The sequence below is a fragment of the Podarcis pityusensis genome, assembly GCF_964106645.2.
Source record: "Podarcis pityusensis genome assembly, chromosome: 3".
NCBI classification, from domain to species: domain Eukaryota; kingdom Metazoa; phylum Chordata; class Lepidosauria; order Squamata; family Lacertidae; genus Podarcis; species Podarcis pityusensis.
The window spans coordinates 17,762,779-17,789,036 of record NC_138026.1 but is presented as its reverse complement, the minus strand read 5'-3'; the positions used below and the strand labels follow the sequence as shown (position 1 = coordinate 17,789,036).

Sequence of the window (26,258 nt, the reverse complement as noted above, 5' to 3'; positions counted from 1 at the left end):
GCGGCCGAGGGAAGGGATCCGCTCAGTCGGCGCTCGCCTTGCTCCGAGGCGCTTTTGCCTGCAGCCTTCCAAGTCAGCCGAAAGAAAGAGCGCGGTGCGGAGAGGCTCTCCGCTACCTGGTGCGCTCCTACGCTCGCCCGCCCGCCTCTCCGCCCCTTCCACCGGATCTGCCGCGGGCCAGCGGGAGAGCAGGCGAGCCGAGGGCCCGGCCCGGCGCGGGCAGCACCACTTTGCCCAACTTTGAAGCTGTGCAGTTTCGCCCACGGAGGATCTTGAACCATCTGCCGGCGGTGGAGCGGAGATCGGGATTAGGTAAATATTTAGATTTGCCTGGCACTTCCACCCCCACCCCCCAAAAAAACCCTCATTTCTGGCTGGGTGTCCCGTGCCCTCATTCTCCGGTCGCTTCACGAGATTCAGGTCCTGTTGTGAAGTTCGCGGAGTTCAGTTAGGCCGTCTGGTTCCGCCCCCCAGATAAACTCTGAGCTACCAAGATGCTCGGATCTTCTTGCAGACGCAGAGCACGGTCTGCCTACTTCGGCGCCAGCTGTTAAGTGGTCCGACTAAGGCAGGCGTCCCAGCAGTTAGCAGCCCACCCTGCCGTTCCTATGCCCCTTCTTCCCCTTGGCAGAATTGGTCCTCTCTAACCCCACAAGGCTGCAATCCTAAACCTGGCGGGAAGTTAGCCTCGTTGCGTTCAGACATAGGAGTTTGTTCCTGAACTATCCACGCTTCTAGGGCGAACTGGGCAATAAAAGTCCCACTGGGAGACGGATGTCACCAGGATGCGATCCTAAACATGTGGATTAAGTGCAAGCGAGTCCCGCCTAGGCGATCCGGCTTGTTATCCGAGTTAGGCGCTCAGACAAGGGCCACGAGGCGACCCGAGCCCTCGTCCTCATCCTAAACGCGCCATATTATCAGAAGTTCCTCCCGTTGGTTCCAGGAGGAACTTACGTCTGCTGAGCCTGGCATACTTTTTGTTTTTTTTAAGACCCCGATCCTTAACGTGTTTCCTCAGAAGGCAGGTCGGGAATTCGTCCTTCCAGATCTGTTTCTAGGATCGCAGTGCCAATGCGCTTAAGGGTCGGGCTGCTGATTTTACTAAACCCTGGCAGTTCCACGCGCACCAGAGACCGGTATGTTTTTGCTACCAAGCGTAATTATGCGTGGGTGGGTACGATTTTGTGTGTGTGTTTGCGCGATCACTCGCTCGCGCCTGCTATTCATAGCCCACTGAGGACTATAGCAAAACAACAACAACAAACCATCGTCTTTGGGCGTGATATGGAATGTACCCACTTGCCTGCGCATAGGTGGAGGGGAAAACGGTTGGGTCCTAAGCAGATAGCATATTTGGAAACGAGTTCAGCCGAAATCAAGGGGGCATACTTCCAAAAGGAATTTAGGACTGGTGTGTATGTGTGAGAGTACACAGAGATTTCTGAGCCGTTGGATAGTACAAGGGGGAATTTCTATATCCTTCGCTTTGCTTGCTATATAAACCACAGCCACAATTCGTTGGCATTGCTGGAATTTAGGGCGATATCTCTGCAGCAGGTATGTAGTCTTACCCTGGGCATATTTAACTGGGAAGTGTTGAGTCTTTCGGAGAATGTGCACAGGGTTGCACCCTTACTTGAAAATTCTCCACGAGATCACCTTAAAGTTCTCGTGGAGTTGCGATTTTAGAATCGCGCTCGATCCCCGCCAATTTCAGCGGAGTTTCCTTCCCAGCAAGGCTCCCTTGAAAGGGCGTGCAAGGCTGAACTTTTAAATGCAATGGCGGATCTCGCAATCGACTGGACTAATGCCTGTGTAAATGTTCGGGGTATCGCGAGGCAAGAAGTTTCGGTTTCACTGGGTTCTTTTCTGATCCATCTCAGATCAGGTCTGTCTCTGTATTAGTACTGCTCTGTGGGCCTGTCTCTTACACCTTACCTGCCTTGAAAATTTCGTAACCTTTCCGTTTTAAAGGCTTTTCATCCTAACCCTCTTGAAGGGAAAGAGACTCCCATTCATTTCGAATGCAGCCCTCTTCCTTTCCAGTTTATTTAACCAGTAGCGAATCGTAAACGGATAGAAACTTCGGGTGTTGCTCTCGTTGCCACGCAAGAGATGGCTGTCCGTGTTATTCACCCGGGGCCGCCAGGCCTGCAGGAGTTTTTCAGCAGCTCTTCGGATTTACGTGTTTTTCATATCCGTTTTCACTGCTAGATGTAGGGGAGCCGCTCTAATCCGAAATACTCTTGTGCTGCGAATATCAGCTGGTTAAATAAACAGAAGTACTTCGAGCGAACGGGCTGATTTAAATCGACCCACAGACAGATCTCTCTTTGCGCAACGTTGGCACCGAAAGCGCCCGTCTATGTCTGTCTGCATGTTCAAAGAGGTGCAGGGGTTTTTGTTTTGTTTTGGAGGGGGAAGTAGCTTCCTTTGTGGAAATAATTCAGTCTCTTTTCAGAATTAATGTGTAAATAATGTGTTTGGGGCTGGGGGAGAGAGGCAGAAGTAGTAGATGTCCGAAAACTGTTATAGATTAGTTTCCATCTCGATGACCTGAAATGATTATTTTGAGTCAGCGGGATCCACTTCTAGTGGCGCTCAGCTTCCAAGTAATGTGATCGACGGAGGGAAAGTCAGCATCTTCAGCCTCAGGCATTATCCAGGAACAATGTATATTTTGGATCGAGGAAAGCGAAGACTGTTGAAATACTTTGGCATTCCTTCTGCTTCCCTGCCCCCAGCCATTATTTCTTTCCTCAATCAGCTATTATTATTATTATTATTATTATTATTATTATCATTATTATTATTATTATTTTACCAGTCGCCATTAGCTGTCCTAGAATGCGGTTCCTTATTGCAATTAGCAAAAGCGCCGTCCAGAACAGGATACTTTTTATTTCGTAGGATTTTGGATTACAGTTTAGCGGACCATCGGGGTTGCGATGCGCGTTTACTCCAAGGTGAATCCCGTTTAATATCGATGGGGCTTCTCTCTGAGTAAACATGAGCAATCCACAGTGCGTTATATTCCTCCAATGGAAGTTGCTGCAAAGTCATGTGGTTTAGGTCAGGGGTTGCGGTGGTGATGGGGGGGGAGAGAGAGAATACCCATGCATGACATCAGCAGCCCGATCCTAACCACGTTTACTCAGAAGTAAATCCAGCTGTGTTTAGGATGGCAGCCTCTAATCCCTGGTCTTCCTTTTCATTCCCCAAACCAGATTCCCCAGTGTGGTAATGCTACTGGCACAGTAATTTAGGACTGACTTGCGCTTTTTTTTTTATTTGTCTTGTAAGCTATGCACTGCGCGCAAACACTTTAATGGGATGTCGAAGAGAGGGACAGAGGTGGCTCAAATAGATAATGATCCCGCAGAGTAAAAGTGACGGTCATAATTATTATCTATATAGCTCCATCCCCTGAACAGAGTAACCAAGCGAAATAAGCCACCAAACCAAGAACTGTCCCCTCAACAAATGGTCTCTCGTTTTCTGTCCTGCATCCCCATTCACACAAGCGGGCGAAACAGAGGGAGAGAGGCACTTTTTAGCGTCAGGTGAGAAGGACCCTCTTGCCTCCAAGGACACCGCCGCTTAATTTGTGGATTCAAAAGTCCCTTGGCATCAGTTTGGTTATGCTGCTTTCGGTCAGTAATATCTCGAAGGCCTCCTAAACCAAGTGACGCTGGCACCTCCAATTTCTAAGGGCATCTGTATAGAACTACGTCCCATAAATCTAGATTCGCCTTGCTTGCAAAGCCTTAGGCTCCAGCTGTTTATTTAGTTTGGATTTCTACAATTTGGGGGCATCAGATGAAAAGCAGTTTGTTGGTTTGCTCTTTTGCTTTCCTCCCTCCATTAGCCACAAGGATACCTTTTAAGATTTTAGCGCCCCATTATTTCCTCTGTGTAGGAGGGTGTGTGTGTGTGTGTGTGTGTGTGTGTGTGTGTGTGAGAGAGAGAGAGAGAGAGAGAGAGAGAGAGAGACCACTGTCCCAGAATTGTTTCGCAGCTCATAACTGCCGCCGCTTGACAGTAGGAGCGATTTCAAACGGCTGTTGTGAACACTTGATCCTGGCGATCTGTAGTATTCAAAGCTTAGGTGTGGGGGGGGGGGTGCAAGGAGGGGGGAAGGAGAGGGGGAAGGGGTTGATTTCTGGTGTGTGAGCAAACAACTGCGAGGGCGTCCGCGGGGCTTGTCAGCACCGATTGCACGATAAAACGTGATTCTTATTTTTTTAAAAAAAAGGAAAGCAAGAAATTAACGAAGCCTGTTTAGCTCGGCTCCGCCAGGCAAAGGCGCAGAGGCCGCTGGAGTCCTTCCAGCGCTCATTAAGGGACGCAATTAACTCGTTCACGCTCAATTAGAGCCGTACATAACTCCGTTTGAGGAGATCCCGTCGCACCCTTTGCAGAAAGCGGAATGCTCCGCGCGGCTGGAGCCAGGAGAGTCGCCCGCCCGCCGGCCACGCCAATTCCCCTTTCCTGTTTTGTTTCCTCAACACAGGTAGAGGCCACGCTCGATTTCCTCCTGCGCTGCTCGCAGCAATGGAAGGGGGCGCGGGGGAGAGAACGAACGAACGAGCAGTGTCCCTCCAGCTTCGAGAGTTTAAGGGGAGACGGTTTATTTTCTAGTTCTGGCCGGGTTGCTGCTCCAGGCACCCTGGCTTGGGGAAGGAAATCCATGGGATCTCCTTCACGTGTTCGTCTGAAACGACTTTGTTTTTTTTTTTAATTTAGCGCGGTGAGCGTTTTTCGTAGGTGACGTAATAGAAAGGCGCACGACGCACCCCCTGCCCCGAGGATCTTACAAACTGAACGCAAGCGGGCAGGAGGAAATACGAAGGTTTCTCATAACAACCTTGTTAGATAATAAAACGACCCCAATCCTTTATAAAAATGAAAAACAAAAATCGATAGACATTTAACAGAGACGGTCCTGTGTTTTGGATGAATGGCGGGTGCTCCCAAGTGTTTGTGCTTGTTTTTTTAATAAGGTTGCAATCGTTATTTAAGGCACTGCTATCCTAGACATAGCTACCCAGAGATAGAGCCCATTAAGATGAATTGCAAGTGGTTATAGGATCGCTCGGCTTCAAGGGCCTAGAGGATCTGGAGCAGGAGGAGCTTTTTATTTTTCGCTTCTTGTAAAACGGTCAAAACAAAAAAACTGAGCATAAATAGATTAAACCCCCCCCCCCCCGCGCGCACCCAGACGCAGCACCTCCATAGAGTTCTGTCCACTCCCAACGCGTTGGAATCCTATAGCTGAGCTGACCGTGGGCTTTGCTCGCGACGCCTGTGGCATCGCTAATGGAGAGGCGAGCGCGAGTTTTGACTGCTTGGATTTTATCATTCGAAAAGCCAGCAACTTAATTTACCTCGGCCATTTCTGCATGTGGAACTAATGGGGGGGGGGGCGAAAAGAGCCCAACATGTTATTTATGAGTCGAGTATTTCATCTGCAAATATCCTCTCCCCCCCCCCCCGCCGTTGGGGGAAAAAAATAGATACTCCAGGCGCGTGGATAATTCAGGCTTAAACTTTAAAAAACAAACTAACCACAAGATGACCATAAAATTAAGGGGAGAGTTTCACTGCAGTCCTGAGACAAGAATGGCAGCGCGAGGTTTTCGCCCTTGGGAAGAGACTTCCTCGCCCCGGCGAGGAAGCTTAGAAAAATGCGATTTCCACTACTATTTTCAAAACATAGTGCCTTAGGCTGATATGGATTGGCAGTTCCAAAAGGCCAAAGTCTTCCCGAGGCCTGAATTGATCTCAGCGCGTAAATCCGTTGAGCAGAGTATAGCTGGAGCGGAGGACACCGCGTGCTGAGATTCCTGCACTGCAGGGGGTTGGACTAGATGACCCCCTGGAACACCTTCCAACTCTATAATTCTATATGGATAGAGTGAGTTTGGAAAGGCCTTTGATGGATGTCGGCGGAACTTACCGCCACTTGAACTCCCAGCCACCTTGAAACCCTCTTTCTGCTAGGCTTTCCTTCTTTGACAAGACCTCTGGTTTCAAGAGACAGTTTGCTTTGAAAGTCAGCGAGCTTATTGCTTCCAACGAGTAACACTCCATTGCTTGTTGCATTCTATCTTATCTTAACTCATAAAGGATGTTACTGGCGCCTTGCGATCCTAGCGAAGAAGTCACTTCTTTTGAATTCAGCGGGGCTTACTCCCAGGTAAGTAGAGTTAGGATGGGCAGCCTTTAAGATGCAAACCTCGGGCCTGATTTGGAACACCTCTTGATAGGACGGTAAGGCTGCAATGCTATGGCTGAACACAACTTCGGAGTCAGCATGCATCATAAGATCGGAGTTGCGCGGGAGTAGCGCACTAAGTAAGAACCGTGGCCTGGCAAGCCACAGATAGAGCAGTATGTCGGTGCTGAAGACCGCTTTGGACTCCTCCTCCTCCCTAATATTATTATTATTTATTATATTCTAATTCAATTACTCCTGAAGCTGGCCCTACAATGCCATAAAAATGCCTATGCCTGTCCCTTCTTTTTAAAGAACATTTGGCATTTTTTTTCTGTTTGCTGAAGCCTAAAATTAAGTCCCAGGCAAGCAACGTTCCAGGCAGGTGTTACGTCTGATCGCCTGCAAAGCGTATAGAGACTCCAAGGCAGCCTTCGCCAGCTTGGGTGAGAGTTAGTTCTCACCTGCCTCAGGCAGAACACCTCTGCTAGCTGCGGAGGGTGGAAGTTGTAGCCCAAAGCAACAAAGTTACAGCAAAAAGGGTGGCAGGGGTGAAGAAACGGAGCGTCCAGATCTGCTCGCTCAGCTCCCAGCCCCACAGGAGGAGCGAAGGTATCTATCTATCTTCTACCACGTGAGGACTAGGGCACTGAGTCAAAGAGAGATGGCCTCCCGTCTCTCAAATACAGATCAAAGTGACGCCAATGGACAAATGCATTGCAATTACATTTTCATGAAATTAATGGGATCGCTCAGTCGGTAGAGCATGAGACTCTTAATCTTGGGTCGTGGGTTCGAGTCCCACCTTGGGCAAAATAGTCCTGCATTTGGGGGGGAGTTGGGCTAGATGACCCTCGGGTCCCTTCCGACCCTACCATTCTGTGAAGCAGTTTCCAGTCGTTCGAGTGCGCCTTTGCATCCGCCGACGCTCTGGAAGGGAAAAGAGGGTTATGTTTTACCGAGTAAAGGGGGCATCTTTCTGCACCAGCGTTTTTCTCAATTCCCCCCTCCCAAACATCCTCGCAATTTTTATTTTTATTTTAAAGCCGGAAAGTGACTTGATTTACAAACGAGAGCTCCCCTAAAACAGCCCCCCTCCCTTGTTAAGTTACACCAGGGATGCTCCTCCGTTCCTCATAAGCTTGAGGCGGACAGAAAGCAACGGCTGAAGGGGGCTTGGGGAGGGGCGAGAAAGGAAACTCTGCGTTTCCACAGGGTTGCAGCGCAGATGTTGCGCAACAGGTTCCACTCGGCCCAAATCCGGGCTAAACTCCGAATGTAGACAAACCTTTCTTGCCTTGGCGGGCAAAGTTCCATTGGAAGCGCAGGGATTTGGTTGCTATTGCGAGGATCAAAATGCGGGTGGACTTACAGCCCGAATTTACAGGGTAAGATTTACACCCCTCCTTCTCTGTAGATTCCAGTGGGCTTCCTTTCGCATCCCGGTGGTGACATCCGTTTGGAAGCAAGTCCTTTGAAACAAAGCCTGTGTGGATCTGGCTTGGTTTGCAACCTGTTATATACCTATTAGGATGTGTGTGTTTTAATAACTAAATTTAATTCAAAGGACTTACTTCCAAGTAGCCCTGCTTAGGGTCCCAGCTGGAATTGGGTTGTAAGGAGAAGCTCAGGCCCGGTGGTCAACAAAGGAGCAAACTCCTAGGGGCCGAGGGGTTTTTGGCCTCCCCAATAAAATATTCGAGGGACATCTCCCCCACCCCAAGCTGATGGGCATTGCCATTCAAATGTGCACTGCATCATGCGATCGATTATGCGGGGCGGGACTTACCTGCGCCACCAATGTTTTATTCGTTGGCACGGGGGGTGTCAACTGAATCTTCATTAATTTCAGAGGGTCTGGTCTGAGTAAGACTTGGTAGAATGCAACACCTCGGACGGCAGGCTTCGGTTTCAGTACTATAACCCCTGCGTAGGGTGGGGCAGGGGGCAGCTGCCCCCTCAGATCAAGTAAAACAACAGAAATAACTAACTGACCAATCACGTGGGTCCTCCCCCCCCCAAAAAAAAATCCTGGCTACGCCCACGCCTGGGAGTAAGTCTCATTGAACTCAAGGGGCCTCCTTAATTTTGAGCAGATACGTCTGGGATGGTGATGTTAGACCCACTTACCGAGAGCAGACGGGACTATCGATTCGGAGTGAGCATGCATAGGTTGGATTGCGCTGCGGAACTGCGATCCTAAGCACGCTTATCTAGCAAGCTTGTAGGTGGGGGGGGGGGCTCACGTCTAGCACTTCAGTCCGAAGCTTAGAAACTGGTCGGAAGCGATCCCACACTGAAAGCGATAGGACGGAAGGATTTCACGGAGTAAATCATCGCTGGGATCAAACTGTAAACGTGCTTAGGATGGAGTCAATGGGTTTGTCGGTCCAGGGAAGTTTGACCATAGACTTTCGCCTGCGTTGAAATCAATGGGGCCCGTCTTCCCCTTTGGAAGGGGACTCTAGTAAGAAAAGAAGATGATGTCCTAAGCTCAGTTGAGTCGCCTAAGGCGCATTGCAAGGCTTTTCGCTGATTTTGGGCACGGGCCTATACGGCAGGTTACCAAGGAAGTAAGTTTCGCTTGAGTCCACGGGAGCTTGTTCCCATGGGCCTAGTGGGGGGGGGGGAGCAGAGAGGGGCAACTACCCCCCCATAAATAAAAATACTTAACTAACTGAAGTTCTGCCCGCCTAAGATAAATCCTGGCTACGCCCATTCTTGCCCTCCAAGCAAAGCGGCGCAGATGGGACTGCGTGACTGCAGAGTCGGTGTACGCAGGCTTACTCCGGAGTAAGTTTCGTTGTGTCCAAAAGGGCTTACTTGCTGCTCCCAGGCGGGTTTGAGGTTGCAGTCTCAGTCGTGTGTGTGTGTGTGTGTGTGTGTGTGTGGCAGGGAAGGTTTTATTTTTGGTTAGCCTGCTGCGTATTTTTTGTTTCACAAAACTTACATACCGCTTGATTGCAAACAACCAACCAACCCCCAAAGTTGTTAAGTCCCCGAGTAGCTGCTTCAATTTACCCAGCGAGAAGTGTCTCCTGAATTTTTTATATATTTTTTTTTAAAAGAAAGAAATATTATTTTAAACGGGACTCTGTTTATTGCCACCGAGGGCAGCGGAAAGGTGGTTGAGAACTCCCAGACTCTTCTCATTTAGGGGAAGAAGGGGGGGGGGGAGCCGATAAAGATCTGTTGACATGAAGCAGAATTGAAAGGTGGAGGTGACACCGAAATAAAAGGATCAACTGGCTCTGCGGTGGGGAGGAAAGTAGAGCGCAAGGGGGAGGGGGGTGAGTGTCACTGCAGACCTCCAGAGAATCGTTGGCTTTGATGTCCTAAAAGGGTCCCGCCACTCGCTTACCCCCCGCCTCAAGCTGCTCGTCCCCTTCTCTGTCTCTTTCCTCGGTTGTAACAGAGGAAAAGTGTAACTTACAGATCTGGACCAAGGCCAGCAAACTTGTAACAGCCTGAATCCTCTCTCTTTCTCTCTCTCGGCTGCCCTTTGTTTTTAAGCTAAACTGCTTCTAGCGACCAAAATCATTAGCACAATGGATGCTATTATGAATCACGATTTTTCTTTTCTTCCCTCTTCCTTTCAGGGGAACCGGTGAAAGGCCGCTTCTTATTCGATTGGTGTGACTTAAAACTTTGAAAGTTATCCCCCTCTCCACTCTTTCTTTCTCTCTTACAAACACACACACACACACACACACACACACACACACACACTTGCCCCAGCGCGACATTCTCTTACAGGGCTAGATTTACGAGTAACAGATCCATCCGGTTAAACCACAGTCCTTGGATTTAAAACGATTAAAAAAAAATCAGTTCTGAAAACTGAAGGGTGCATGCTTAAGCACGTTGACAGTTAATAATAATAATAATAATAATAATATGCTGGGAAATCCGTACCTTAAACACACACACATACGGAAGCAAGGCAACTGTTTTTAGTGGAGCATAATCCTAGGATTGGAGCCTTAATTCTTAGTAAAAGAATCAGGATTAATACACGTGTTTAAATAAAATACAAGGACTTTGCTGGGCTGTGAATCGGATTTTAAATATTTACACATGGCAAGACTTAGAGTACATGGGGATATGCCGTAGCAGAGATTTCTCTCCACCTTCCGAATTAAACTGCATTCCATAAATCGCCCACCACCAAGCCTTCAAAATAAGCCTGTAAACCAAAATACTGAGGCACGATTTCCGATCGCAGTGAATCTTCCCATTGGACCCTGCACGGATTCACATGCTCAAGAGGAGGGACGCGAACGGGTCCAGCATGTTCGTTCCTTGAAGAATATGCCATTTCTGACGCACTTGTTCAGAAGTTGTCCTATTGATTTCACGGGACACGTACTTCCTTGCAAACGGTGCTTAGGGGATCTGCTATTATCGTCTCTCCTGAAAAGGAACAGGATCCATCCGCGTGTCAGCTGCCCGGCTCTATTTCAAAAGTGGCCTAAACATAAGGAGTTTGAGCAATATCTCTTGGTAATAAGCGGCTGTGGATGCGAAGAATTAAAAAAAAAAAAAAAAATTGAGGAGGAGACCTTTTTAAAAACACAGCACCCTGGTCCTTAAACAGTTAAATTTAACTGAGGGGGTGGGGGTGGGGAGGTTGCAGCGTGTGTGTTTTAATCGACCGGTATACCAAATTTATCCAATTAGAAAAGGCAAATCTTGGCCAAATGTCACACTCGTTTATTCTGGGTCAGTGCGATGGAATTTCTGTAGACTTTCCTTTTCCCTTCTCCCCCCCCCCCCCGCCGCCTTTTCTTAAGGCTGATTTATGTAAAGTGGTGTGAAAGGTGGACTCAGGGCAGATATTTAGTGAGAAGATCCGTGAATAGCAGAACCGCCAGACAAACAGCGCGTCGCCCTTTAATCTTCTCGGCTTCGCGTCTGATCCATCCCATCTCAGCTGCTCGTGAACAATCCCTGCGCTTTCGCTTCGCTCCTTTTTTGCAGCAGTTTGGTGCGCGCGCGCTCTTGTTTCGCTGTCGCTTTGGGTGTGTTTGTGGGGGGAAGCAAACTTAAACATCAAACTTAGCAACAATAATTTTCGATCGAGAGGCTTCAAAATCCACCCCCCTCCACATTTCTTTTATTTTGTTTGGCAAGAGCTTTCCAAGCACCCGTGGCGGAGCATGGGCATGACGTCACAGGGCAAGGCTACGCGTCACCGTTACGTCAAATGCAAACTATAAAAGGAACTCGTTGAGCGCTGAGCAGAGGCAAATGCTCTCTCTGGTTGCAACTTTGCGCTGCGTTGTGGGCACGCGCAGCGCGATCCCCAGCATGTTTACTCAGAAGTAAAAGGCCGCAGCTTTGCAGCAGCCGTTAATCTGCTGCGGGCTCAGAATAAGTAGCAAGGTCTAAACCCAAACATGTGCAACGATCGTAAATAAGAACCAAGCCCCATGTAAATGCAATTATAACATATTTGGGGGGCTGTTTTATTTCCCCAAGCACGGAAAGTACAGGCACTCCCGCACAATTATCGCCGAAATACGGTACGTTTTCAGCTGCAGCCTTAATGCACGTGTTTTAAATCTCGCAGAAATCTGCAAGACTTTAGAAGGGGTTGATTTTTTCCGGATCAGGCTCCAGATCCTTAAGCATCTGAACTCCGGCATAACTGGTTAAAGGACAGCTTGCCGAGGCCGTCAGCGACCTTTGCAAACCTAACCATTCCGCCGCACGGAGGACGCTAGTTGATTGATGGGCGCTAGTTGATTGATGGAAATCGAAATCAACCTCTCACTTTGAAAGCGAAGGGCAGCGTTTTGTCCTGCGAGTGCAATTCTGACCCCAGTCCCCGAATCTACCCAAGTCTTTTGTCCCTATCCTAAAACACGCTGCAGGCTTCAATCCGAGGGCCGAGCGCGCCTATTGAAAGACAGCCCGCAGGTGTGTGTGTCAATCACATCCGTGACCATTGGGCCCTGGATTTCATCAACGTGCATAAAAAGTCCGATCGTTTGCAGGTTTTATTTCGTATCTTAGGAAAGTCATTCTCCCCCATCCCCCCATCTCCTTCCGCTGGAGAAATGAGACTGAAAAGTACAGCCTTGGCTTAAAACTCCTCCTTCCCCCAGAATTGACAGAAACACTCTCTAGCTTTTATAGCTGATCCGAAATCAGGGGTGCCAACTTGAGTAAAAAAAAATTTGGGGGGGAGGGACAGGTAAGTCCTGCCCGAACAATTGATCGCAAGATGTGGTGCACGCACCCTATTTGAAAAGCAATGCCCATCAACTTTGGGGGGCGGGCCCCTCACATATTTTATTGGGGGGGGGGCGAAGGGACCTCGGTTCTGCCCCCCTAACAAAAGTCTGACCCCCCTCAAGAAAATCCTGGCTACGCCCATGGCCTTAGTCCCAGGGAGTTGACTCCTATGTCTGAAACACAAGGGCGCACGGGTCGTTCTCCTCGCTTTGTGCACGTAGCTGGATCCCTAGGGCCGTCCAACAGCCTAGAAAACTCCTCTAAATTTCCTCTCGCTCTGGTCTAAGGCGACAGTTCTTAATTTACCATTGCTATCAGCTGCCATCCCATGGACACTTAACAGGAGGTAAGGAGGCGCCCATCGAAGTACAGTAGCGACAAGGAGCGCTGACTTCCTTCTGGGCGTGCATTAGGGTTGCGCGGTCCCATTCCCTGCCTAGAGGGCTCCTGTTCACCCCTAAGGAATGGAGTGCGTAGGAGCCAACTCCTAGGGGCCGAGGGGGTCTTCGCCCCCCCCCCCGTAAAATATTTGAGGGGTCCGCCCCCCAAGTTGATGGGCATTGCCAATCAAATGGTGTGTACCGCGTGATGTGCAATCTTTAATAAAATACTGCGTGGGGGCCCGATAAATCCCGCCCCGATAATCAACCACATAACGCAACTATTTAAATGGCAATGACCATCAACTCTGGGGAGCGTCGTCCATGGGCGTGGTGGGTGGGCAGCTGCCCCCTAAATCAAGTAAATAAATAAAAAAACTTAACTATCTGACCAACCGCATCGCAGATAACTCGGTTCTGCCCCCCCCCCCAATGCCTGCCCCTAAAATAAATTCTGGCTATGGCCCAGCCCCCTCAAATATTTTTTGGGGGGTCCGGAGCCCCCTCGGCCCATAGCTGTCAACGTTTCCCTTTTTTAAAAGGGAGATTCCCTTATTCCGAGTAGGTTTCCTCGAAAGAAAAGGGAAAAGTTGACAGCTATGCCTCGGCCCCTGGCAGTTGGCTCCTATGTAATCGATTATGCGGGGTGGGGCTTGTCCCCCCCTTTTATTCAAATTGGCACCCCTAATGGGGTGTGTGGGATTTTTGTCTCGTTTTGTAGCAATGGACGAGGCGAGGGAAGGAGGGGGCCCCGACGCAGAGCTTTGAAGTCAGCTATGTTAAATCCTTGTACTCTGCTTTCCGAAGCAAATTGGAGGTCAGAGTTGAAGCGGAGCGGGGAGCAGAGGAGAGGGCAGAGAAGCCGCGAGCAAAGCGGGGAATTTCCTGCCTGAATGAAGGTCCAGGCCTTCCAGGTCTTCTCGCCAGCAGCGACACGGACCTCGCGCTGCCTGGTCTCCAAAACCAAACTGGACTCTCACCTTCTTGGGTGGGGCCAAGGGGCGTTGGCGGGTTTGCAGCGCATCTGTTAGGATTGGGTTGCGTCCAAAGGTCCTAGGGCCAATGGGAACAGAACCTGCGTGTTACTATGCGCCGTTTAGGGGATGACGCAAGAAAAAAGCAGTTCCATCAACCCCTTGTTTTGACCAAGAAACAAGGTATTTTTGTGATGTTGCCTCTGTATCGATGGTGTCCCTTGAGAAGCTGAGTGGCTCTTGTGTTTTTTGGGGAAAATATTTTTTATTAAAGATTTTACTAAATTACAAAAGAACATGCACCCCCCCCAAATCATAGAGTCTCTTAGTTACATTCAGTATAAGACTCTGCTCTTGTTAAATTAGGCAAGAGGAAGCTAATTTTGGTGGCTAAAGAGTAGCAGAAGTTCTACCATCAAGAAATCAGGGGCACAGCTATCCATACCAACTTCCAGAAGGGGCATTTCTTCCTATATGTAAGCTAGAAACTCCTGCCAATTATTACTGTGGCAAAAACATTTGGGGACACCAGTTCTTTGCTTCCCAAATCTCCTGTCTTTCCCTTCTCCTTCGCAATGGGTAGCACAGGGTCTGATGCCGATCATTATACATTTAGTATGCAAACAGCAGCTTCTTGTGAATTGGAGCCACAGCCGAGAGTGCCAGTGGTTTCTACAAAAGATCTCATCTTGTTCATTGCCCACTATTGCGGACTTCTCCCCCACCTCTCTTAGTTTCTGCCCATCCTTACTTTCTACTTGGGACAGGAAACATTCTTGCAGGCATTTTATACTTTAAATAAATCATTTAAAAAACAAATAAGAATACAGTGGTACCTCTGGTTAATAACTTAATTCGTTCTGGAGGTCTGTTCTTAACCTGAAACTGTTCTTAAACTGAGGTACCACTTTAGCTAATGGGGCCTCCCGCTGCTGCTGGCACGCGATTTCTGTTCTCATCCTGTTTTTAACCCGAGGTACTATTTCTGGGTTAGCAGAGTCTGTCACCTGAAGTGTCTGTCACCTGAAGTGTCTGTAACACGAGGTACCACTGTACACAATGCTTGTATAGCACTTACAAGTGTTCAGAGCACTTCACATGCATTCATAGAATTGCAAAGTTGGGATCATGAGAGCCATCTTGTCATAGGAACCAACTCCTAGGGGGCCGAGGTCCCTTCCACCCTCCCAATAAAATATCTGAGGGGGGCTGACCTCCCAAAGTTGATGGGCATTGCCATTCAAATGGTGTCAGGGTGCCATGTCATAGAATAATAGCACTGTAGAGTTGGAAGGGACCTTGAGGATCATCTGCAATGCAGGAATATGCATCTGCCCCATACGGGGAATGAATCTGCAACCTTGGCTTTGTCAGCACCTCACTCGAACCCACTGAGCTTTCCAGGCACATGATCAATTATGCAGAATGGGGCTTACCTGGGGCCCCCAATATTTTATTCAAGTTGGCACCCCTGCATCTTGTCAAACCCCTTGCATGTCAGAAATCTTTTGCCCAACGTGGGGCTCCAACCCACATGACCCTGTGATTTAGAGTCTCATGCTCTACCAACTATGGGCTACCCCACTGGTATCCTTGGAATCCTTACTATTACCCCATGTCGTTGCAGATGGGGGTGGGTTGCTGAGTCTGAGAGAGACAGGCTTGTCTATGACCCCCTCTGGTGATTTCATGGTAGAGGTGAAATTTGAACAAGGGTCTTTCGGATTCACAGCTTTATTTGTTCCATCCAGTAATCAGACACGTTTGTGTGTGTGTTTCCCCACTCCCTTCTTCCTCTCTTTCTTACAGGCACTTGCCTTTGCTGCCAGGCTTCTCTGCTATCATGGGTAGCAAGACTTTGCCAGCTCCAGTGCCCATCCACCCTTCCCTCCAGCTCACCAACTATTCCTTCCTGCAAGCTTTCAATGGCCTGCCCGCCGTGCCTTCGGAACATCTGCCCAACCTTTATGGCTTCAGCGCCCTCCACGCCGTTCATCTTCACCAGTGGACCCTGGGCTACCCGGCCATGCATTTGCCTCGTTCGTCCTTCGCCAAAGTGCCCGGCGTGGCCAGCCTGGTGGACGCCAGGTTCCAGCTGCCCGCCTTCCCTCTCTTCCCGCATGTCATCCATCCCAAACACGAAGCTGCCAACATGCCGCTCAAAGCCAAGCCCCGATTTGACTTTGCCAATCTCGCTGTGGCAGCCACTCAGGAGGACCACTCGAAACTGGGACAGATCGATAGCCAAGGCTCCCCTCCGGGCCTGGGCTCCTTGCTCGAGGTGACCAAGCTTTCACCGGAGAAGAAACCCACGCGGGGGAGGTTACCTTCCAAAACCAAGAAGGAATTTGTGTGCAAATTCTGCGGCAGGCACTTCACCAAGTCGTACAACCTTTTGATCCACGAAAGAACCCACACGGACGAAAGGCCGTACACATGTGACATTTGCCACAAGGCCTTCAGAAGACAAGATCACCTGAGGGATCACAGGTAGGCCTGAGCGTTTAATGGATCTGTCTCCTGAAGCCCATCTTAACTGCCAACAATTACAGAGTCTCATCTAGTAGCTATACCCAGTTATATGTCGTGCATAACTGTTATCACAGACAAATGAGATGGTGCTACTTCAGTAAAAAATGCCCATTACACATTAGGTAATACTTGGATATGCTTAATGGTGACTCTCCATTGTGACTTTAATGCTGCTGCTGCTAGTAGTAGTAGTAATAATAATAATAATAATAATAATAATAATAATAATAATACCCTGACCATCTAGCCACTCTGGACAGCTTCTAACACATATAAAAACATAATAAAACATCAAACATAAAAAAAATCCCAATACAGGGCTGCCTTCAGATGCCTTCTAAAAGTTGTGTAATTCTTTATCTCCTTGATTGGAGGCATTCCACAGCACGGGTGCCACTGCTGAGAAGGCCCTCTGCCTGGTTCCTTGTAGCTTCACTTCTCTCAGAGAGGGAACCACCAGAAGGCCCTTGGAGGTGGACCTCAGTTTCTGGGCTGAACGATGGCGGTGGAGATGCTCCTTCAGGCAGAGCTGGAAAATCCAAAAATGTTTCCTAGCTGAAATTTCAGCTAAGTAACAGATCTGTAAAGTGACATATTCCATCTACTGCAAGGTTGGGAACTATTTTTCACCTTGAGGTTCAGGCAAGCAAGAGTTCAGTGATACATTCCAGCCAGGCAAAAAACACTTGGGAGATGAAATGAGGCAAGTGAGAGGTGTGACCTGGAAAAAGGGTTCGTGGCCTGGAGGACCACATTCAGCACCCCTACCCCCTGAGTGTGAGGCGCTCAACACCTGCTCTACTATTACATCCGGTTTCCTACTGTCATGCCCAAGCGAGTAATGATCTGTGTGAAGGATCTCATATTCTCTTTCTTATGCAGAAAATGCATTTATTGAGTTTTTTGGGTTTCGTAATTGCATAACATTATTTCACCAAAGTTCACCTGCGTCAGGGTTGTACCATTGATGTTGGCTGGAAGGCTGTTTTCTGAGCAGATGACCAGGGGTTGCATCCACAATCCCCATGGAGAATATCATGGTGGTCAACAAACATTCATTCCTTAAACTCCTCTTCCTGAGGCTCCCCGCCCTGCACAGCTAGCGTTTCACTTCCTGGATCAGATCCCAGGTGAGGGAAACCCTGTCAGGGGCAGGAGGAAAAGAAAGCATCAGGAGAGGATTCACTGCCAAAATTATACTTGATGATTGTTTCCCTTCCCAAGTGTGAGCACTGCTGATGCAGGCTGCAGTCCTATGAATCTGGGAGTAAGCCTCATCTAAGCTCAATGGAATTTATCTCTGGGCAGACGTGAATCGGATTGGGCTGTTAAATGACAAGCTAGAGTTGATTCACCAGTGGATCATGCAGATAAGCATACCCTCCTGATGTCATTGGTCTCCAGCTCCCATCAGCCCCAGCCAGCATTGCCAATGACAAGGAACGATAGGAGATATTGAGGTTGCCGCATTGGGTATCCCTGCTGTAGAGTGTGGTAGGGGGACCAATGGAGATGCTAATGGGCTTGGTAGGTCCTAGGTCCTGATATCTGATTTCCTTGACTTAAGTCTTATTTGGTCTTCTCCTCTAGTGACTATCACATGACTTGCCATGCAATCAGGGTTCTAAACCATGTAAGGAGCCAACATGCATGTAGCTTCAGACCTTTTCCAATGCATGGAGGGTGGGGTTGGAGCAGGGTCCACAAGCACTACCCTACTCTTCCCCACATGAGATGGCAATCTCAAGAAGGGACAATGGCCTTCCTACATATAGATGTACAGATAACTGCTTATGCAAGGGAAAACCAACAGAAGTTGATAGCAGTGGCAAAGGTCCTTATGAACATAGGAAGGGCTTTGTATGTACCAAGTCAGACCAATGGTCTACCTATCACAGTATATTGCCTACTTTGGTTGGCAGAAGCCCTCTCCACTGGCTCAGACGGAGGTCTCTCCAAGCCCACCAACTTAAGATCCTTCTAACAGCTGCAGATGTTGAGGGTTGAACCTCAGTCTTCATTATGTGCTCTTCTACTCTCATAGGGCCCCAAACCCTTCTATCTACTAATTATACAAGACAAAATGAGTGTGCATTTACACTTTTCATGAATAACAAGCTCACTTGGATTCCAAGTCTACCCACAGCCTAAATGAAGCCACGTATTTCAGCTGAAATCCTTTTTAGCCCAGTCCTTAGCACATTATTGTGGAAGCACGTTCCATTGAGTTCAATGGGATTTACAGGATTGCGAGTTTAGTCCCATTTAGGATTAAGGAATGAAGGAAGATGCTTAAATACAGATAGACTTAGATAGCTCCTTTGTGGATCAGGGCATTTATTTGTTTAGAACTCACTGTTATATATATGCAATGTTCTTTCCCTCTATTTTTGCACAGTGATAATTTTTTAGGGCAACTCATGAATATTATGTGCATGAAACCCACTGAAGACACCAAACGTTTTAGCAGCCTAATGCCCAGCTAGACTCAGTTCTTGATTACTAGGACTGCAATCTTAGTCTGCAAATAGTCTTATTTATTCAGATATTATATGTAGGTTTGGCATGCTCATCGAATCAAAGCAGGTAGTAGAGAAAAATAAGCAAAAAATCTCATTTATGATAAAATCAGTCCCCACCTGGTACTGATTCCAACATTTCCAGTTATTTATAATAAAAACATGTCTATGCTACCTATTTAATCTGATTTCATACTGTTGTGTCTCTCAGCCAAGGAACTACGGACATGGTAGGGACATCAGAGAAAGTCTCAGCTACAGGAGTGTCCCTGACAACTTAAAAGTCTCGGGGCAGATGGCAGCAAGACTTTGTGTATGCTAATTTCTATGCATAGGTGTACTTTTAGGTTTCTGGGCAAATAGAGTGGGTCTCACCAGAATTGCAGTTTGCCACAGCCCTGGAAGCAAAATGTAAAATAAGGAACAAGAGATCTGAGACCCCAGGGTAAAAGGATCAGGCCCTGGGGGCTTTTGACCTTTCCTAATAACACCCCTGATCAGCACCCTGACAAATTATGCTAGCTACAGTTCTCTAGAAGAAGCTGTGACAGTTAAACTGGTTTCAAGCCAGTTTAAATGAGCAGTGTAAATATGTGCCAAGGTACCAACCTAGATTCATGGCAAACTCATCAATGGGACAGTCCCTTTGTCCTCTGAAAGGATCATATCCCCCTAAACATCATATTCATTCTACTTTCAATGTTTCAGGACTTTCCCAACAATTGTTTTCCCCCTCTGTTTTATTGCTGACAATTATTTTGTGCAGGGAAGCATGAGTGAACTTCTGAAGAACTTAAAAAGAAAGAAAGAAACTGCAACACCCAGTAATAGATCCCATAGGATTGAAGCTCTACTTATTTAATTTATAGACTGCCCTGCTACAGAAGCTTTATAACAATGCATTTAGTTAAGGTGAACTGTAAGTTTACGATGGTTCTCATCTTACACCGGGGGCAGATGCCTGTATGTTTTCTGCTGTGGAGCTAATAGTGGTTTTCAATCCCTTTCTCTCATCACTGCTGCTTTGATCAAATCTGGAGCTCTGTTTTGGGATAAAAAGAAAAGTATTTGGAGATCTGAACACAGATTTCCCATGGTTCATCTCCCTTTATCCAAGGCTAACTGGACAGTCCATGTACAAACCAGGGATTTCAACTCAAGGGGCACACACCAAAATATAGTTATAGTTTGTGTGCTTTTTTAGGGTTTAACCAGACATCCATTTCCCTGAAAGTAAGCCCCACTGAACATAACAGGACTTACTTCAGTTAAATACAGGATGTAGATCCCAAGTCTATTGAAATCATTGGAAACTGTGTGCATTTATCGTGTGCTAAATTGCAGCTGAGCATTTCAATCCAATTACCTCGTGTAGGCAAGGGAGCTCTGGTTGTGTTTGATCCCATTTAGTTCAATTGAGAAGATGCCTCCAAAAACATCTCCCTTTGAACCTGGAGAACAACTATATATTGATGTGAATGGAAAAACTTCCATGTACTGAATTCTCCATGATATACAGAAGCACACAGGAGGCTCAAAGTGGAATTTCCAGGTCCATATGCCCTGCTATTAGATTTTTCTTCAACATATCATTGTTCCCCTTTGAGAACTTTCACCAAAACTTTGACCTTCCACTTGTCCACTGTAGCAAGTTAAGACAGAAATGTATGTTGGTCATCTGATCAAATCTAAAATCTCTCTCTCTCTTTCTCTCTTATTTTCTCTCCCCAGATATATCCACTCTAAAGAAAAGCCCTTTAAGTGCCAAGAATGTGGGAAAGGATTTTGCCAATCCAGGACTCTAGCTGTTCACAAGACACTTCACACACAAGTAAAGGAACTTAAACCTTCGAAAATGAAATGCTAAAGCTTCTAGCCCCCATGAACTTCACCCCACACCCGGCATTCCGAAATTTAGACCAAATTCTTGACAGAGACGTTGTGGAGCACTGAACACTATTAATTTTAAATTTGTTAAGAAAAGAAAAACTCATCCCCTCTCTGCATACAAACGCAGCCAGCCTTCCCAAAAACCCGGGTGCTTCCGAGTTACACAGAGGAGTGTAAACCTTGCATGACTCTGCTAAACTTTACGTCAAAAGGTGGTGCTCAAGTATTGGAGAGAGGAATTTTCATTGTGTTACGAGGCAAACAACACCCAAAATAGCTTCCTGAAGTTTTTGCTTTTCTTTAATTTTTAAAATTTTTATCCTTTCTGTATGCTTGTGTGTGACTGTTTAAAAGGCTTATCGTTCATCATACTTCCAAAGAGAAAATCCAGAAGATGGTTAAAGAGAAATCGGCTTCATGTTTTAGGCACTGCTGAGATGAGAAGGAAGATCACTGATAAACTCTGTGCTTGAAAGGAAGCGAATGACCCTCCCATGTAATGGATCTTGCTGTTCTCTACAGATTTTTAACACCCAAGTCTTCCCATCAGTGGGTCTCCTTCCTGCACACTGGCAAACATCCTGGGGTTTCTGTTTGTTTGTTTGTTTGTGGTCTAGTGCCTTGGGAGTGGTTTGTCACTGGTGGATTTATTTAAACAAAGCAAAACATAAAAACACCGAAAGTGGGCAAAAGTTGACAACAATAAATCAAAGTGACTGCTGTGCCCAGTATGGTTTTAGTAGTACTTTCAAGTTAGCATGTGTCTGGATGGGGAGTGAATGGAATTGATGGGGTGGGGTGGGGGGCATTTGACAAATCTCAGCCTGAGAGTTTTATCCCCAGTTGTCTTTCCCACCCTCCTTAGCAGTGTAAATAATAATAATGAGACATTCCAATATGTTTTTGGTTAAAGTTATTGCTATTTGGCACTTTATGCTGATTCTTGATAATGAACATTTATCACTGGATTTATTTGTGTGCGTGCGTGTGTTTTTTTTTTAGTATTAAAATAAATTGGCATTTTACAGGCAAACATGGCTGGGTGACCTTTTCACTCCCTCTGTTAAAAATGCTTTTAGCAAAGCCCGTGATTTCTGTCCAGACCTTACGCGGCTACTATCTGGTATTGTTTTGTAGACACTGAATCTGTTAATGACCTTGGTTTCGAGAAGCACAGCTTTAATTTAAATGTGGTCTTAACTTTAACAGATAAAGGCAGCAGTCCTGTACCCACGTCCCAGTAAGCCCCATGGAACTAAGTGGAACTTACTTCAGAGTAGAAATGTAAAGGTCTGTATTGCAAGTTAACAAACGAAGACTGTGATCCTATGCATACTTGGAGGTGACAGTGAATGCAGGGGACTAAATGCATAGGATTGGGTCCCAACATGCATAGGACTGGGCTGCCAAATCTGTACTGCAGGATTAAGATGGAGCATTATAGTATTGCAATGGGGTGTTGCAATACTTGCAGGTGGGGGGCGGGGGGGAGGAAAGCCCCATTCAACTGAACAGATATGCATAAGGCTGCAGTGCAAATCAATTTAAAACAGGCTTTTGCTTGAACAGACTTAAGAATTTAGCCATGAACCATTGACCAGTGTAATCCTATGCAAGTTTGCCCAGAAGTAAAATCCCTGTATGTTCAAGGGTAAAGGTAAAGGTAAAGGGACCACTGACCGTTAAGTCCAGTCGCGGATGACTCTGGTGTTGCAGCGCTCATCTCGCATTACTGGCCGAGGGAACCAGTGTTTGTCCGCAGACAGTTTTTCTGGGTCATGTGGCCAGCATGACTAAGCTGGTTCTGGTGAACCAGAGCAGTGCACGGAAACACCGTTTATCTTCCCACTGGGGCAGTACCTATTTATCTACTTGCACTTGATTTGCTTTCAAACTGCTAGGTTGGCAGGAGCAAGGACTGAGCAAGGGGAGCTCACCCCGTCGCGGGGATTTGAACTGCCAACCTTCTGATCGGCAAGCCCTAGGCTCAGTGGTCAGGGGTCCTTTACCTTTACAGCATATACTGGATTGTACTGCCAGGGACCATCCATAAAGCACACAAATCTTTTAAGGACTTGCTTAAGTCTCTTTTGTCCCTTGTCACACTTTGCCTGGTTCTAATATATTAAAATTCAGGTTGTTACAATATCAGTATCTAGGGTTGCCATACACCCGGAATTTCCTGGATATATCCAGTCGGAAGCAGTGTCCAGGCAGAAATCGCTGAAATGTACGGATTTTCACTGTTTGACATATGGCAACCCTACACAATCATTTCCAGGCATACCAATAATGTATGGATGGTGTTGTTGTTGTTGTGAGGCTGCACTACTTAAAATGCTCAGCAATTCAGAACTATGTTCACTGTGGCTTACTCCCAGGGAAGTGCATGCCTGCAGTGGCAAGCACAGTGCCTGTGCAGGATTGCAGCCCTAAGCTACCTATTTAGAAGTTGTTTCCACAAGGGGACCCCAGCTCCATCCATCCACATACTCAAAACGTGGATGCTCATTGTAACACCAGATCAAAACACTTCAGAAAGTGGCCTAGACTGTGGACTTTTCCCTCTCTGGCTTCTCCAAGTGTTAAAAATGAGTCTGGATAACACCATCCTGAGAGATAAGGCACAGGAGGCACCTGGAGTGGGAGTGGGAGAGCCAGTGTGGTGTAGTGGTTAAGAGCGGTAGTATCGTAATCTGGGGAACCGGGTTCGCGTCTCCGCTCCTCCACATGCAGCTGCTGGGTGACCTTGGGCTAGTCACACTTCTCTGAAGTCTCTCAGCCCCACTCACCTCACAGAGTGTTTGTTGTGGGGGAGGAAGGGAAAGGAGAATGTTAGCCGCTTTGAGACTCCTTCGGGTAGTGATAAAGCGGGATATCAAATCCAAACTCTTCTTCTTCTTCTTCTTCCTATCAAATTGAAGCCAGAGAGGGGTTGGGCCTGGAGGATGCTCAAATGTCCGTTGTTGTTTGAACCAGGACCGGCCCACTGTCAGAGTATGCTCAGTAATCACACAGGACATAGCTGGAATTAACTCTTCATTAGCAAAAACACAATCTCCACAAACATGGCTGAGTGTCAGGCCTAATGAGCACATTATTCCTGGTGGTTTTCATAGAATCTTAAGAGTTGAAAGGGACCTTAGGTTCATTTAGTCTAACCCCCTGCAATGCAGGAATCTCAGCTAAAGCACCCATGACAGATGGCCACCCAACCTCTGCGTGAAAACCTCCAACAAAGGAGAGCCCATAACCTCCTGAGGGAGACTGTTTCACTGTCGAACAGCTCTTGGTGTCAGAAGGATGTTTTTTTGTATGTTTAGCTGGAACTTACTTTCCTGCAAGGGATGCGGGTGGCGCTGTAGGTTAAACCACAGAGCCTAGGACTTGCCGATCAGAAGGTCAGTGGTTCGAATACCCTCCACGGGGTGAGCTCCTGTTGCTCAGTCCCTGCTCCTGCCAACCTACTACAAAGTGCAAGTAGATAAATAGGTACCACTCCGACGGGAAGGTAAACAGCATTTCCATGTGCTGCTCTGGTTCACCAGAAGTGGCTTAGTCATGCTGGCCACATGACCAGGAAGCTGTATGCCGGCTCCCTCAGCCAATAAAGTGAGATGAGCGTCGCAACCCCAGAGTCAGCCACAACTGGACCTAATGGTCAGGGGTCCCTTTACCTTTACTTTCCTGCAACTTGAAGCCATTTGTTTGAGTCTTGCCCTCCAGAGCAGGAGAAAACAAACTTGCTCCATCCTTCATGTGACAGCCCTTCAGATATTTGAGGAAGGCTACCTCCTCTCAGTTTCCTCTTTCCCAGGCTAAACATACCCAGCTCCTTCAACCGTTCCTCATAAGGCTTGGCTTTTGCTCCACAAAATCAGTTGCCGAGACTGAAAGTCCCCTCTTCCCACAGCTGTCTTAAGTACCCTCTTCTCCAGAGCTTTCCCCAAGCAATCAGAGAGTGCACCTCCATGAAGCCTGTCACCACTCTGCCCGTTTCAGCCCTCTTCTGGTTCTGGGAAACAAATGGAGAAGGGAGCTTGCTGCTTGTGTGTGTGTGTGGTGTGTGTGTGCTAAACTACAGTTCCCATGATTCTTTGTGGAGAAATGTACTTTAAATGTTTAGTATGTATGCAGCCTCTAGTTAGTGTGCAAAAACAAGAGGAAAACACTCCTCTTATGCACTGGACTTCACAAATACACTACAGTCATACCTCGGGTTGAATCCGCTTCGGGTTGAGCGCGTTTGAGTTGCGCTCTGCGGCAACCCGGAAGTAATGGAGCATGTTACTTCCGGGTTTCGCTGCTTGTGCATGCGCAGATGCTCAAAATGACGTCAAACGCATGAGCAGAAGTGTCAAAAAGCGACGTGCACGTGAGCAGACATGCTGTCGCTAGTTATGTTTGCTTCTAGATGCGAACGGGGCTCCGGAACGGATGCCGTTCATATCTAGAAGTACCACTGTAAAACAAACATCAGAAAAAATAGTAAAAATTAGTTAAAATACAGTGGTACCTCAGGTTACATACACTTCAGGTTACAGACGCTTCAGATTACAGCCTCCGCTAACCCAGAACTAGTACCTCGGGTTAAGAACTTTGCTTCAGGATGAGAACAGAAATCATGCTCCGGCAGCACGGCAGCAGCAGGAGGCCCCATTAGCTAAAGTGGTGCTTCAGGTTAAGAACAGTTTCAGGTTAAGAATGGACCTCCGGAACGAATTAAGTTCTTAACCCGAGGTACCATTGTACTAATAAATAATATAAGCACAACAGACAGAGGTTAAAAGCAACTCAGATGATGAAGGAGGTCTTTCTGTGGTCTAGAAAGGACAAGGTAGGCCTAAGATGAGGGTTCCTGGAGAGAGCTGCATAGACTGCATGGTTTAATCAGCTTCCAGAGAACATTTTACCCCTCATGCAATTACAATCCTGTGGAGGAGAGAGAGTCCCTCCACATGTTCCACACCAAGTAAACATGGATAGAATTGCACTGTCAGATTTCTTTTATTCATATACTGACAATTGGATTTTAAAGACAGAACAGCTATTTCATGCTCCCTTCTGTATCTCACAAAGAGTATCTGAATTATTGTTCATCAGATTCTGGAATGCTGTTCCTCAAAGGGTTTGTAGCTGATCATTGAATTGCAGCTGATTGTTGAATTGCTACTGTTTTAAATCTGAAAAAAACCAAATTAAAATTATTTTCTAAAGAGAATGAAAATCAAAGCAGCTTGCAAATCGTTTTGCAAATGCACGGAAATTTATAACAAATTGATCAGCCATCCATATTTTAATCAATTAATCAACTTATATTCCTTTGAAGCAATTCAAAGAAACACTACTTTGGATCATGGTGTCATGGAGATTCCGTTCTGTTTTAAGCTGCCCATTCATCCCTGGCTGGGGAAGTTCTAAACACTTAACCAGAATGGGACTTCTATCTCTCTCTCCCCCCCTCCGCCTTTTATTTTTTGAAGGTGCAGATTAGATTTTCAGT

At 47.1% G+C, this 26,258-nt stretch overlaps 1 protein-coding gene across 2 annotated transcripts; it reads left to right on the top strand.

Annotated features, from left to right (window-relative positions):
• The first annotated feature begins 26 nt into the window (after positions 1-26).
• OSR1 (odd-skipped related transcription factor 1) lies at positions 27-21,723 on the top strand. 2 transcript variants are annotated; one of them, XM_080997524.1, is made up of 3 exons: positions 27-312; positions 15,624-16,304; positions 20,597-21,723. In XM_080997524.1, exons 2-3 carry the CDS (start codon positions 15,658-15,660, stop codon positions 20,730-20,732), a joined length of 783 nt encoding a protein of 260 aa, XP_080853650.1. In that variant the 5' UTR covers positions 27-312; positions 15,624-15,657; the 3' UTR covers positions 20,733-21,723. The 2 variants fall into 2 exon arrangements, with proteins under 2 accessions (XP_080853650.1, XP_080853649.1); XM_080997523.1 differs by lacking the exon at positions 27-312 and adding an exon at positions 1,026-1,139.
• The last annotated feature ends 4,535 nt before the right edge of the window (positions 21,724-26,258 follow it).